The following is an 11,861-nucleotide window of genomic DNA, read 5'->3' on the forward strand; positions in this document are numbered from 1 at the left end:
CTGGTGCAGCTCTTGGTGCCTGCTGGGGGTGACCACCCGAGGGGGCCCAGGGAGGGTACCTGGGGAGAGCCCACCCTGCTGATAATCAGAGCAACAGCCCTTCTCCTCCTGTCTCTCGTTTAATGACCCACAGCCTCTGCCCACCACGTTTGGGATAGTGCAAGGGGGATCCTCAGGAAGGTGGGTGGGTTGGGTGCTTTCTGCCCCCCAAGCCAAGGGACAGATGTAGGTGCTGCTCAGGAGGGTGTGGGGGACAGGATGGGGACCCCCACCAGCACCTCAGCCCCACATGGGGTGGGGATGAGGTGGGGTCGTGGGGAGGGGACAAAAGTGAGGGGCAACACCTGTCCCCCAGCTACTCCTTATCCCCCTTGGGGTGGCAGACAGCTGCCCACACCTCGGCCACGAACTCCTGGGGGAAGGCGAACTCGCCCAGCACCGAGTCCAGCCCTTGGGCAAGCTGGGCTACGCTGGAGCTGCCCTTGGCTGCCTCCACCATCGTCGAGGCTGTTGGGGAGAAGAGGGAGGTCAGGGCCGGTGTGAGGGGCTGGGACAGGAGCAGGGGCTGAGTCAGGATCTGGAGCTGGGGCTGGAGCAGGGGAAGAGGCAGGAGCTGGGGCAGGAGGGGGGAGCTGGGGCAATGCAGGGGCCGGGGAAGGGGCCCCGGGTCTAGGGCAGGGTTGGGGTGGGATTGAGGGTCAGGACAGGTCAGTGATAGGGGTAGAGGCAGGGTCAGCTCCATGTCCAGGCCCCTCCTCACCCAGGTCGCTGTCACGGATGCCCATGTAACTCTCGAGCAGATCATCCACCCGCCGGGCAGCTTCTTCCTCGGAGGGGCTGGGCTGGGGGCGAGGCGCCCGGGGTGAGTGCCGGGCAGCACAGGGGATGCTGATCCCCATCCCGGCACAGGGTGAGCAGCCTCAGGCTCGGGGTGGGGGGCTCGGGGTGGGCCTTACCCCCTCCTCCAGCACGGCCGGGCCCTGTGTCCGCAGCCGCAGCGTTTCCTTCCCGCTGGCCACTCTGCCTTCGCCCGGGGATTTGCCTGTCCGTGTCCGCTGCCCGATCATGTCTGTGCCCCGGGTCGGGGGTGAGGGCACGGCCAGGACCGGGCACCCCCAGCCCCTCGCTGCTCACTACCCGGCCATGCCCCAGCCCCCAGGGGCACTGCAGGGTGAGCCGTGTGTGGGACAGGGGCGTGTCAGGGACACCCAGGGGTGCGGGGGGGGGGGGGGGGGGGGGGATGCTCGTGGTTTTGAGCTGCTCACGATGCTCAGGACAACACAGAGCAAGGGGGTGCCCGTGGGGGCACGAACAGGTGTGAGGACCCCCGTGTGAGTGCCCCAGGGCTGTGGGGTACACACACACAGGGGGCAGTGAACCCTGGGAGGCACTCGGTCACTGGGGAGGGGCTGCAGGGCCACAGGGGGCTGGGGATGATCCCCAGGGCATCCCCTGGGATCTTCCCAACTCACCGAAGGCCTTTTTCGGCTGGACCAGGCGGAGGGTGAAGGGCTGGGCCCGCGGCAGCTCCCGCAGCATCCGGGCCACCTCGTAGTGCCGGCAGCCCACGATGGTGTGGTCGTTGATGGCCTCGATGCTGTCCCCCACACTCACTGTCTGCAGCCGGTTGATGATGCTCCCCTCCTTGATCCTCTGGGGACCACGGTGGCACAGGGACACACGGCACAATGGGACAGCCAGACACAGCCCCCATCCCAACCCACACACAACCACCTCGGGGATCCCACACCCTTTCGCAGCCAGGTCAGGCAGGGAAACCCTCCCAAACGTCCCCAGGGCAGGGGAGATCCCCAGGGCCAGGACAGACCCAGGGAAGGAGTGGTGTGGGGAGTCAGGGAGGAGCCTGGTCCCAGGGAGAGGACGTGCAGGGGATGTCACCTGCAGGGCCACAGTCCCCAGGGCTGCCCCAGGGGTTCACCTTGATGAAGGCGTAGCCGGCCCCGTTGTCTGTGATGGTGAGGCCAAGAGCATCCTCTGTCTTGGTCACCTCCACCTCCTTGGTCTCGCCCCGGACGTGGGCAAAGATGAAATCCTCCAGGCCAATCTGTCCCCCCAGCAGCTTCTGCATGTCCACTTTGTGTGTGTTGAGCGTGCAGAAGAGGATCTGCCCCAGGGAACCCCATCAGCAGGGACTGGGCATGCCCCAGGAGGGCAAGAGCTGACAGGGGAGGCACGGCCAGCTCAGGGGGACTCAGTCAGATCCGGGCACTGCTAGAACAGAGGGGCCCAGGAACCCCCAGCCTGCCTGGGACCCTGCACTGCCCCATCCCTGCACACCTTCCCCCAGCCCCAGCCAGCTGGAATCTGGCAGCCACTGCTCCCTGCCCACATACAGAGGGTAAAGTGAAGCACAGAGCCCCAAGCCCTCCCCAGAGGAGCCAATACAACCCTGAGGCCACAACACCCCTGCAGAAAATTTCGGGGACTGCATTTGCAAGCATCTGGGGACTTGGGGGAGCACAGGCCACAAGACAGTGCCTCAGGGTGGGTGACCCCGCCCCAGGCCGCAGCCCCTCACCTCGGTGGGCGAGATGTCGAAGACCTCGGCGATTTTGGCGTAGAGCTCCTTGACGTTGGTGAAGCCCTCGATGCGGCCCGTGGGGCTGCCGTGGGCCAGCTGCGTGTGGAACACCAGCCTGGGCCGGGCGCGGGGAGCCCGGGGGGCCGCGGGCCCGGCCGGCTCGGGGGTCCCCGGCTCCTGCCCCACGCCGTTCTCCATGGGGCCGCCCTCGGGGGGCTGCCGGCCGTGCCTGCCCGCCCGCTGCATCCCTGCGGCGCTGCTGAATTATGGATGGGGCTGGCTCCCCGCCGGCCGTAAGGCGATCCCCGCACCCGGGAACCTGAGCCGCTGGCGCAGGTCACCCGCGGGGATCGGGTGAGCTCTGCCACGTAGGAAGAGCCCCGGCCCCGAGCCAGCACCAGCGCATCCCCCCAGGCGGGGCTGGGGGCTGCAGCGATGGGCTCAGGGGTGCCCCCCACGGATCCACCCCAACAACCAAGCCCGGGATCAGCTCCAGAGCTCCCGCTGAGCACAAACACACAGGGACCAGAGCGGTTTTCTCCCACATTTATTTGCTCCTATCTCCAGCGGCAGCAGGAGATGGCCAATGGCAGATGCACAGCGTGGGCCCGGCAAGCGAGGGAGGGGTGGGAACACCCCGGGCCCCGGCAGAGCCAGGGCCAGGCCCATGTAGTGCTAAGTAAGAAAATAAGACACTCTCTAATTACACAGTCTGAGATTAATGACAGGCAGTCCCGGGGACACCAAGCCTGACCCCGGTTGCCAGCACAGTGGTCCCACAAGAGCAGGGGGGCTCAGGCAAAAGGGGCAGGAGGCAAAAGCCAGTGCAGCACACCCAGGGTCCCTGCGGGAAGGGGTCGGTCCCAGCTCCCCTGCTACAGGGTCCCCACCCTAGGACAAGGTGGGCCCAGCTCCCCTCTCCCAGGGGTCCCCCACCACGGGAGGGGTCAGTCCCAGCTCTCCTCTGCTCCCTGCCCCAGGAGGGGGTCACAGTTCCAGCTTCCCTCTGGCCTAAAGAGTTTTATTGCTTTCAGGAGCTCACTGCCTGGTCCCAGATACGGAGGGGAAGGAGGGGAGCCAAGCAGGGTGACAGGGACAGAGGCTGAAGGCACGCATCAAATAAAAGCTGAGGCAGTGGTGGCAAGGAGCTGCCCTCAGGCCCTTGCAGGGGTGGGAGCAAGAGGTTCCCAGGGGAACTGGCTGGCCAGGGGACAGGAGGCAGCACCAGGACCAAGGGGGTCCCAGTCAGCCCCACTGCCCCATTCCCCACAGCCCCAGCTCAACCTATAGGGGTGTGTTCATTCCAGGACCAAACCCACCAGTGCCTCCCCTGTCCCAGTCAGGCTTCAGGGAGCCCCTGGTTGGCAGGGCAGGGCTGGGGGCCCAGGGGAGAGCCGGGGTGCTCACACCAACACTGACCCTCTCCCAGCACTGCCCCAGCTGTCCCTCAGCCCTGTCACCACTTGTCCCCAAAGCTCAAGGTCCCTGGAGCTGGCGCAGCCGTGGGTCAGGCGGTCTGGGCTGGGGGTCCAGGCTGCAGGAAGGTGCGAGGGGCAGGGGGAGCAGCCAGAGCCCCTGCAGAGACTGTCCCCTGAGTGAGCTCCAAGGGACAGGCCCAGGGTGCAGCCAGGTCTGGGATCTGGAAGGACTGGTCCTCTCACAAGTGTTCACTGAGGAGGGAGAAAAGCACAGCTGAGTCACAGAATCCCACAACGGCTTGGATTGGAAGGGGGCCTAAAGTTCATCCAGCTCCTCCCTCTGCCATGGCAGGGACACCTCCCACTGTCCCTGCTCCCAGCCCTGCCCAGCCTGGCCTTGGGCACTGCCAGGGGCAGCCACAGCTGCTCTGGGCACCCTGTGCCAGGGCCTGCCCACCCTACCAGAGAACAATTCCCAATTCCCAGTCTCCCACCCAGCCCTGCCCTGTGGCAGTGGGAGCCATTCCCTGTGTCCTGTCCCTGCAGGCCTTGTCCCCAGTCCCTCTGCAGCTCTCCTGGAGCCCCTTCAGGCCCCAAAAGGGGCTCTGAGGTGTCCCTGGAGCCTTCTCTTGTCCAGGTGAGCAGGCCCAGCTGTGCCAGGCTGGCTCCAGAGCAGAGGGGCTCCAGCCCTTGGAGCATCTCCGTGGGCTTCCCTGGACTTGCTCCAACAGATCAGCACCTTTGGACATGGGGACACCTCCTGAATTCAGGGACTGGGCTTCCCCCTCCCACAGCTCCCTGGAGCAGCTGCACCATCTCTGCCCATCTCTGTCCACACCTTTCCTGCTCAGCTCCCACCACCACCAGCTGGAGCTCAGCCCTGCAGTGCCATGGGGACACCTGTGCCACGCTCCCAGCCCTGCACCCACCTGGCAATCCTGGACAGGATCTCCTTGACACGCAGCACCAGCGGCTCGTGCTGCAGGGGGTTGCTCTCGATGGCACTGTGCAGTTTGGCCATGTAGAAGTCCAGGGTGCTCAGCGTGGGGGTCTCCCCAGTGCCTGTGAGGTGACAGCCCAGTGAGCAGGACCAGCAGGTCCCCACCCCACTATGCTCGTGTGCTGGGGACTACAGAAGGGATCCCAGCACCAGAAGCCATCTCCTGCAGTGGCACAAGCCCAGGAACACAAGGATTTTGGCCAATCTGGGGTGCAGCTGTGAGTGTGACTCCAGAGAAGGAGGGATCCCAGCCTGCCCTGTCCCAGCTGGCTGTCACATCCCTGGGCTTCCCAGACAGCTCCCATGTGCTGCAGGATGCCACCCCAGCAGCAGTTGGGCACTAACCACCACCCCACTGCCCCACAGTGCTGCCCTGTATGGGATGGGGGACCCCTCAGTGCCCAGACAGGAGTCCCAGTAGTCAGGGGGCCCCACAGCTGCCCCCAGCTCACCAGGGATGGGGAGGGAGGCGAAGCTGGCAGTGAGGGCCTGTCGCACAGACTGGAGCTGCTGCTGCAGGGCCAGGGTCTGCCTCTCCTCCTGCACCAGCTCCTGCTCCAGCTTCTCCTTGGCGCAGTTCATGCTCTCCGTGTGCTTCTGCAGGATGGCGTTCTGCTCCTCAAACTCCGTGTTCATCTTGCGCAGGCGCCGCAGCTCGGCCTCCCGGGCTGTGGGACAGCACCATGTCCGTGGGGACAGGCCCTGGAGAGCCCCTCATCCCAAACCCAAACCCAAACCCACACACGGCTCTTCCCAGCAGCTGTGTCCCCACAGGCTTCCCAAGGACCCTCCACAGCCCCTACCCTTGTTTTGGTCCAAGAACTCTTCGGTGAAGATGGGCACATCGAACGTGGAGAAGGTGTCGCTGCACTCACCAGCCTGAGGGACAAGAGGGAGGGCCTGGGCAGGGCTGGGCCCACCAGAGGGGACCCCAACACCCTGGGGCCGGGCTGATGAGGGCACCGGGACAGGGTGAGGGCTGGCCCTGTCTGGGGAGGGAGGATGGCTATGCTCTGCCTCCCACCCCTCCAGGAACCTGGGACTCACAGCCCCAGAACTCCCTGTGCCCACCCACACCTGCAGCCAGCCCAGCAGTGTGATGTGCCTCAGTTTCCCCACACAGAGCCTTACCTTGTGCGGGTGCCCGTTGAGTAGGGTGTTCACACCCACCGTGCCCACGTCCTCTGCAGGGGAGGAAGGAGGTCACGCAGGGCCCAGCCTCATGTCCCCAAAAGGCTCTGGCAGCACCTGGCTGGATCCTGGATCCTGCAGCCATTGCTCCCACAGCCCACCTTTTTTGATCTTTTTCTCCTGGATCTTCTCCGTGCACATTTTGTAGGCCTCTGACTGCTGGTACTCCCGCAGCTCCTTCATGTACTGCTGCTTCTCCCGCTCTGCCTCGTCCAGGTACCGCTGTGGGGGGTCACAGAGGAGCTCAGCCTCACCCCACCCAGCCTCCCAGGAGCTCCTACCCCCCAGCACTGGGCCCAGCACCTTTCTTGGAGCAAGCTCAGGGGTTTGGGGAGCAGCCCAGCCCTGGGAGCCAGTACCTGCTTCTCTGAGAGCTGCAGTTTGCTCCACTCTGCTCCCAGCATCTTTGTGATCTCTGGGAAGGGCAGGTCGGGGTGCTGCGTGCGGATCTGCTCACGCCGCTCGTTCAGGAAGCGCACGTAGCCCGTCACGGGGGCTTTGGGGCCGTTGGGAAGGATCTTCTTCCTCTTCTTGCCCTTGGGCCAGCCCCTCTTCTTCACCGGCTGCCACCCACGGGGAAGGGACAGCCCATCAGGGACCAGAGCCATCGCACCAGGGGGACACAGGGGAGCCCCTAGGCCCACCTGGGCCATGCAGCCCTTCCCTGGCCCACAGCCACAGCCTCACATGGGCTGGTGCAGGCTGAGCAGAGGGGCAGGGACAGCCCCAGGCTGGGCACCTGGGCCCAGGGACGGAGTGAGAAGGGACACGGGCTCTGGCACTCACCTCCTCCTCCGGCTTCTCACCGCCCACCCGTGCTGACTCTCCCTTCTCCTGTTTGATGGCCACCAGGAAGTTCCCATGCTGAGCCTTGCCCGTGGCGTGTCTGCAGCCAGAGAGCACCGTCAGAGAGGGCTGGGACACCATGAGGACCAACAGTGACACATCCCCAGCAGCATGAGCTCACACTCACCAGATTCCCCAAAGCCCCTGAGTCAAACAGCCCAAACCCAGCATGGCCATGGAGCCCCTGCTCCCATGAGGGGAGGCTACAGCAGAGCCATGGCACTGAAGCAGAGCCCAGCACCTGAGCAGGGCAGCCCTGCACCCTAAAGCTGCTCTGAGGTCTGGGGGCAGCCCTGGGACTCCTCAGGGACATTTGGATGGGGGTTGGCTCTTGGGGTCAGGAAACATTGACAGTCACATCCCTGCCTGTCACCTGGGCTTGGGACACACCTTGGTGGGGGTCCCAAGGGACTCTGCAAAGGAGCAGGAGCCACAGGGGTTTGGATCCTGGCACCAGGGGCACCACCTGGAAGCATCACCCACACCCCAGGAACCCTGGAGGCAGAGGGTGAGGGCAGGGCACTGGCTTGAGCTGCTGCAGCCACAACCACCCCAGCAGGTTTGTGCTGCCTGTGACACCTCCCCAGCACCTCGAGTGGCTGCACTGCAGGGCCCAGCCCCTGTCCCAGGTCACTGCCACGGCTTCATGGATCAGCAGCTGCTTCAGGCAGAGCCTCCCTGCCCCACCGAGCACCCTGTGTGGGCAGAGCCTCCATGTCCCACCACAGCATCACCCTGGGGCTCCCCAAGCCCCCTGGCAACTCCTCCCGCTGGCTCCATCTCCCAACCCCTGTCCCACTCACACCCCAGGGTCCTCAAGGCAGCTCCTGCTCTGCTGGAAATGTCCTCACCACATCAGGGGGCCACAAAGGGCTCCTGAGTATCACCAAGTGATGCCTGCTTGGGTTCCAACCAGGTGCCCAGATCTGGGAACCAGTCCAGGGCCAAACACAAGCCCCAGTACAGACATGTGCCAAAAGCCACAGTGATCCCAGCCTGCTCAGGAGGCACCTTGGAATTTCCCTTGTGTTTGCCACATCATGTACCTGGAGCAAACCCCAATCCCTGCAGAGACCCCAAGCTACTGGTATGCATTTATCACCCAGACAAGCCATCCTTGCAGTTAATTTAGGCAACCCCTTCCATGAGCCTGACACTGCAGTGGCCCTTGTAGGAAAAGTGGGATAAGTCCCTCCACCAGGACCAGAGGCAACCAGAGCCCTACACCCCCACATTCACAAAAAACCCTACAGCAAGGTATGAGACCACCTCTTCCAGCTCCTGGGGAAAAAAAACCCTCTGAGGCTATGCAGGGTCATGGCCAGCCTTTGGCTTTATCAGCTGCAAGAGCAATGTTCCCAGTGATGTGCACAGAAAAGCATCATCATGTTGGCCAGGAACACACTGACACCCTCCAGCCCAGACAGATCTCCCTCCCCCTTGTGAACCAGATTCCTCGAATGCCTAAGGATGCTTTAAAAAGTAAAGTTATCTCAGGCAAGATTCCTCCTCAGCCAGTTTGTTCTGGCATTCACCTCCCTCCACCTCGGAGGAGCTTCCCCATCCGCCACCCCCGTGTCAGGAGGGCCAAGGACAACCCAGGACAGCACAAATCTCAGAGGAATTCAGCCCTTGCTGATTCTGATCTCCCAATATGCTCAGAATCACAGAATCCTGGAATATCCTGAGCTGGAAGGGACCCTCAGGGATCATTGATCCCAGCCCCTGTCCCTGCACAGCCACCCCAACACCCCCACCCTGAGCAGCCCTGGGAGCTCCTGCAGCTCTGGCAGCCTTGGCACCATTCCCTGGGCAGCCTGGGCAGTGCCCAGCAGCCTCGGGGGGCAGAACCTTGCCCTGAGCTCCATGCCAAGGCCTGGCACAGCTGCAGCCCTTGCTGGGCTCCTGTCCCTGTGCCAGAGCAGAGCTCAGCCCCTGCCCCTGTGCCTGCCCTGGGGAGGAGCTGCAGCCCCCGAGGAGCCTCCCCTCAGTCTCCTGGGCTGCAGCTGAACGAGCCAAGTGCCCTCAGCTGCTCCTCAGCCCTTCCCCAGCTCCCTGTCCCTCCTCTGGGCACTCTCCAACAGCTTTGAGTCCTTCTGATCTCGTGGAGCCCAAAGTGCCCCCAGCACTGGAGCTGAGGCTGCCCCAGGGCAGAGCAGAGTGGGACGATCCCTCCCCAGCACACCCAGACCACCCCCAAGGCTTGGAAGGGGGTGAGTTTCTGCTGCTCTTTCAGCAGGGGCACTGACACACAGCAGGGTGGCCAGAGGAGGTTCTGGCAGCTGGTGGCACTTACAGCAGGGCAGCAGGCGGCTGCTTGGTGCTGTGGGCCATGGGCAGCGGTCTCGGTCAGCACCCTGTGGGCAGAGCACAGTTGGCACTGTCATCGGGTGGTGGTGCCCACCAGGGTGCCCCTGCTGAAACCCCCCTCGGAGGTGTGTCCCCCGTGGGGAAATCACAGAACCTCTCCCCAAATGGCATCTCCTCCCCAACCAGCCCCAGGATCCAGCACAAGCTCCAGCCGCTCCACTGACCCACCCCTCCCTGGGGGGGCCATCACAGCTCCCAGGGGCTCATCCCCCTTGCTCCCCTCCCATGGTGATCCCCAGCGCCCCCTGAGCCCTCCCCTGCAGAAACCTCCCTTCCCGAGACCCACCGCAGCCCCAAGAGCTGCATCCCGGTAACCCTCTGCGCCCCTCGCGCCCAGTGCCCCGGGCACCCCTCACCGGCCCTCCCCGTCCCGCCCTCCCTCTTGGGGTGCCATCGCAGCGCCCCAGTGGGCTCGCCCTCAAAACCCGCCCTATACCCGCGCCTCCTTCCACAGGATCCCCTCACAGGAGCCCCCATCCCACAGGATCGCCCCAGGAATGCCCCTCCAAAGGATCCCCCCCGGATCCCGTCACAGGCTCCCCACCCGCAGGAGCCCCCCCTCACACAGGAGCCCCCCACGGGATCCCCCTTCCCACAGGATGCCCCCAGAGGAGCGCCCCTCCCAGAGGATCCCCCTGCCCACAGGATGCCCTCGCAGGAGCCCTCCCTCCCACAGGATCCCCTCCACGGGATCCCCCTAGAGGAGCGCCCCTCCCAGAGGAGCCTCCCTGAGGATCCCCCACAGGATCCCCCCAGGAACGCCCCTCCCGGAATATCCCCCCTCAGAAACGCCCCTCACAGGCTCCCCCCCCCACAGGATCCCTCCCTCCCACGGGATCCCCCCAGAGGAGCGCCTCTCCCAGAGGAGCCTCCCAGAGGATCCCCCACAGGACCCCCCAGGAACGCCCCTCCCAGAATATCCCCCCCCCCCAGAGGATCCCCCACAGGATCCCCCCAGGAGCCTCCTCCCAAAGGACCCCCACAGGATCGAGCCCCCCACAGGAGCCGTCCCCCCCCCGAGGATCCCCCCTCACAGGATCCCCGTCCGGACCCGCCGCCGCCGCCGCTCACTTGACCACGCCCCTCTATTATTATGCAAACGAGGCTCACGCCGCAGCGCCCCCGATTGGCCGCTCGGCGCCGACTCGCTGAGCGCAGCCAGACGCGGGTTGGTTGGATGTGATGACGTCAGAGGGAAGCGGCGGAAGGGGGATCGGGGCTGGCGGGCGCGGCGCGCGCGCCCTGCTGGCGGCCCGACCAATCAGCAGCCAGCGTGGGGACAAGGAAGTGTTGTGGAGAGGGCAGCGTCTTAAAGGGGCAACGACAAAGAGGAGGGGGCGCATCTCCGGTGGCCCGATGTGGGCAGTGCCTTCAAAGGGCAACGTCATGGCGGCGTCCCTCGGCCGCCGCCCCATCCCAGTGAGCCCAGTGTGTTCCCACCGCTCCCAGTGACCGCAGTGCCCACCCTGCTCCACCCCTCCCAGTGGCCCCTGTACCCACCCAGCAGGGGGTACCCATGACACCCGTACTTATCCTAGAGTCCTAGTGCCCCCAGTACTCACCCAACCCTGCTTCCTGTCCCTCCCGTACAGCCCATACTGATCTCAGTGACTCCATTAAATACACAAGGGGAGGTCCCCCACGACCCCCAGGCTGCTCCCAGTGTTTCCAGTATTCACACTGTTGGGGATCCCCATGATGCCTGTGGTCATCACAGAGTCCCAGTGACCCTAATACTCCTCTCTAGAGGGTCTCAGTGCCCTCAGCACTGGCCATACTGGTCCCAGTCACAACAGTACCTACTCAACAGGAGCTCCCAGTTGCCCAAGTAAGCCCACACTACTCCCAGTGACACCAGTATTCACCCAAGACGGGGTGTCCCATGACTCCAGTAGCCACCCCAGAGTCCTGGTGACCCCAGTCCTCTCCCCCACACTGTCCCCAGTCACCCCAGTACCCCCACACGACTCCTACTAACCCCAGTGCCCATCCAAGCAGAGTGTCCCCATGACATCTGCAGTCATCCCAGCGTCCCAGTGACTCCCAGCTGACTGGTTCCAGCGCCCACAATCCCTGTACCCCCACTCCTGCAGACAGACACTCCCCACTTGGTGCATACTGGGCTATGGGGTGACTGGGAGCAGTGTGATGGTGTACTGGGATCAGTGGAACTCCAGCAACTTCAGCATCATGGGGACCCTCACTTGAATACCGGGGTGCTGGGAGCAGTGAGGGTGTACTGGTGTCACTGGAATTCTGGGGTGCCTGCTGGCAGCATGGGGACCATCGCCTTGCTGGGGTGGGTACTGAGGTCACTGGGAGCAGTGTGGAGGTACTGGAGTGACTGGGGCATTCCCTTGTGGGTGATGGGACTGTTACAGGCAGCACTGGTGTGACTGGGAGCTGTGTGAGGGCTCTGGGGTCTGAAGGACTGCTATGGGCAGGGCAGGAGTGACTGGGAGTGTGGGAGTGATACTGGGATCACTGGGGACAG

At 64.4% G+C, this 11,861-nt stretch overlaps 2 protein-coding genes across 3 annotated transcripts; both read right to left on the reverse strand.

Annotated features, from left to right (window-relative positions):
* Positions 1-355: 355 nt before the first annotated feature.
* Positions 356-2,788, reverse strand: GIPC3 (GIPC PDZ domain containing family member 3). Its single transcript, XM_059489834.1, has 6 exons — positions 2,540-2,788; positions 1,940-2,125; positions 1,473-1,653; positions 957-1,069; positions 761-842; positions 356-507 (listed from the first exon to the last, which is right to left on the reverse strand). The coding sequence occupies exons 1-6, from the start codon at positions 2,786-2,788 to the stop codon at positions 356-358; spliced, it is 963 nt and encodes a 320-aa protein (XP_059345817.1).
* A 287-nt stretch (positions 2,789-3,075) lies between these two features.
* HMG20B (high mobility group 20B) lies at positions 3,076-10,443 on the reverse strand. 2 transcript variants are annotated; one of them, XM_059489729.1, is made up of 10 exons: positions 10,419-10,443; positions 9,294-9,354; positions 6,938-7,037; positions 6,511-6,714; positions 6,253-6,373; positions 6,092-6,144; positions 5,764-5,839; positions 5,413-5,628; positions 4,890-5,022; positions 3,076-4,212 (listed from the first exon to the last, which is right to left on the reverse strand). In XM_059489729.1, exons 2-10 carry the CDS (start codon positions 9,329-9,331, stop codon positions 4,200-4,202), a joined length of 954 nt encoding a protein of 317 aa, XP_059345712.1. In that variant the 5' UTR covers positions 9,332-9,354; positions 10,419-10,443; the 3' UTR covers positions 3,076-4,199. The 2 variants fall into 2 exon arrangements, with proteins under 2 accessions (XP_059345712.1, XP_059345711.1); XM_059489728.1 differs by having other exon boundaries at positions 10,402-10,425.
* Between the last annotated feature and the right edge of the window lie 1,418 nt (positions 10,444-11,861).

The sequence above is a fragment of the Ammospiza nelsoni genome, chromosome 27, assembly GCF_027579445.1.
Source record: "Ammospiza nelsoni isolate bAmmNel1 chromosome 27, bAmmNel1.pri, whole genome shotgun sequence".
Lineage (NCBI taxonomy): Eukaryota > Metazoa > Chordata > Aves > Passeriformes > Passerellidae > Ammospiza > Ammospiza nelsoni.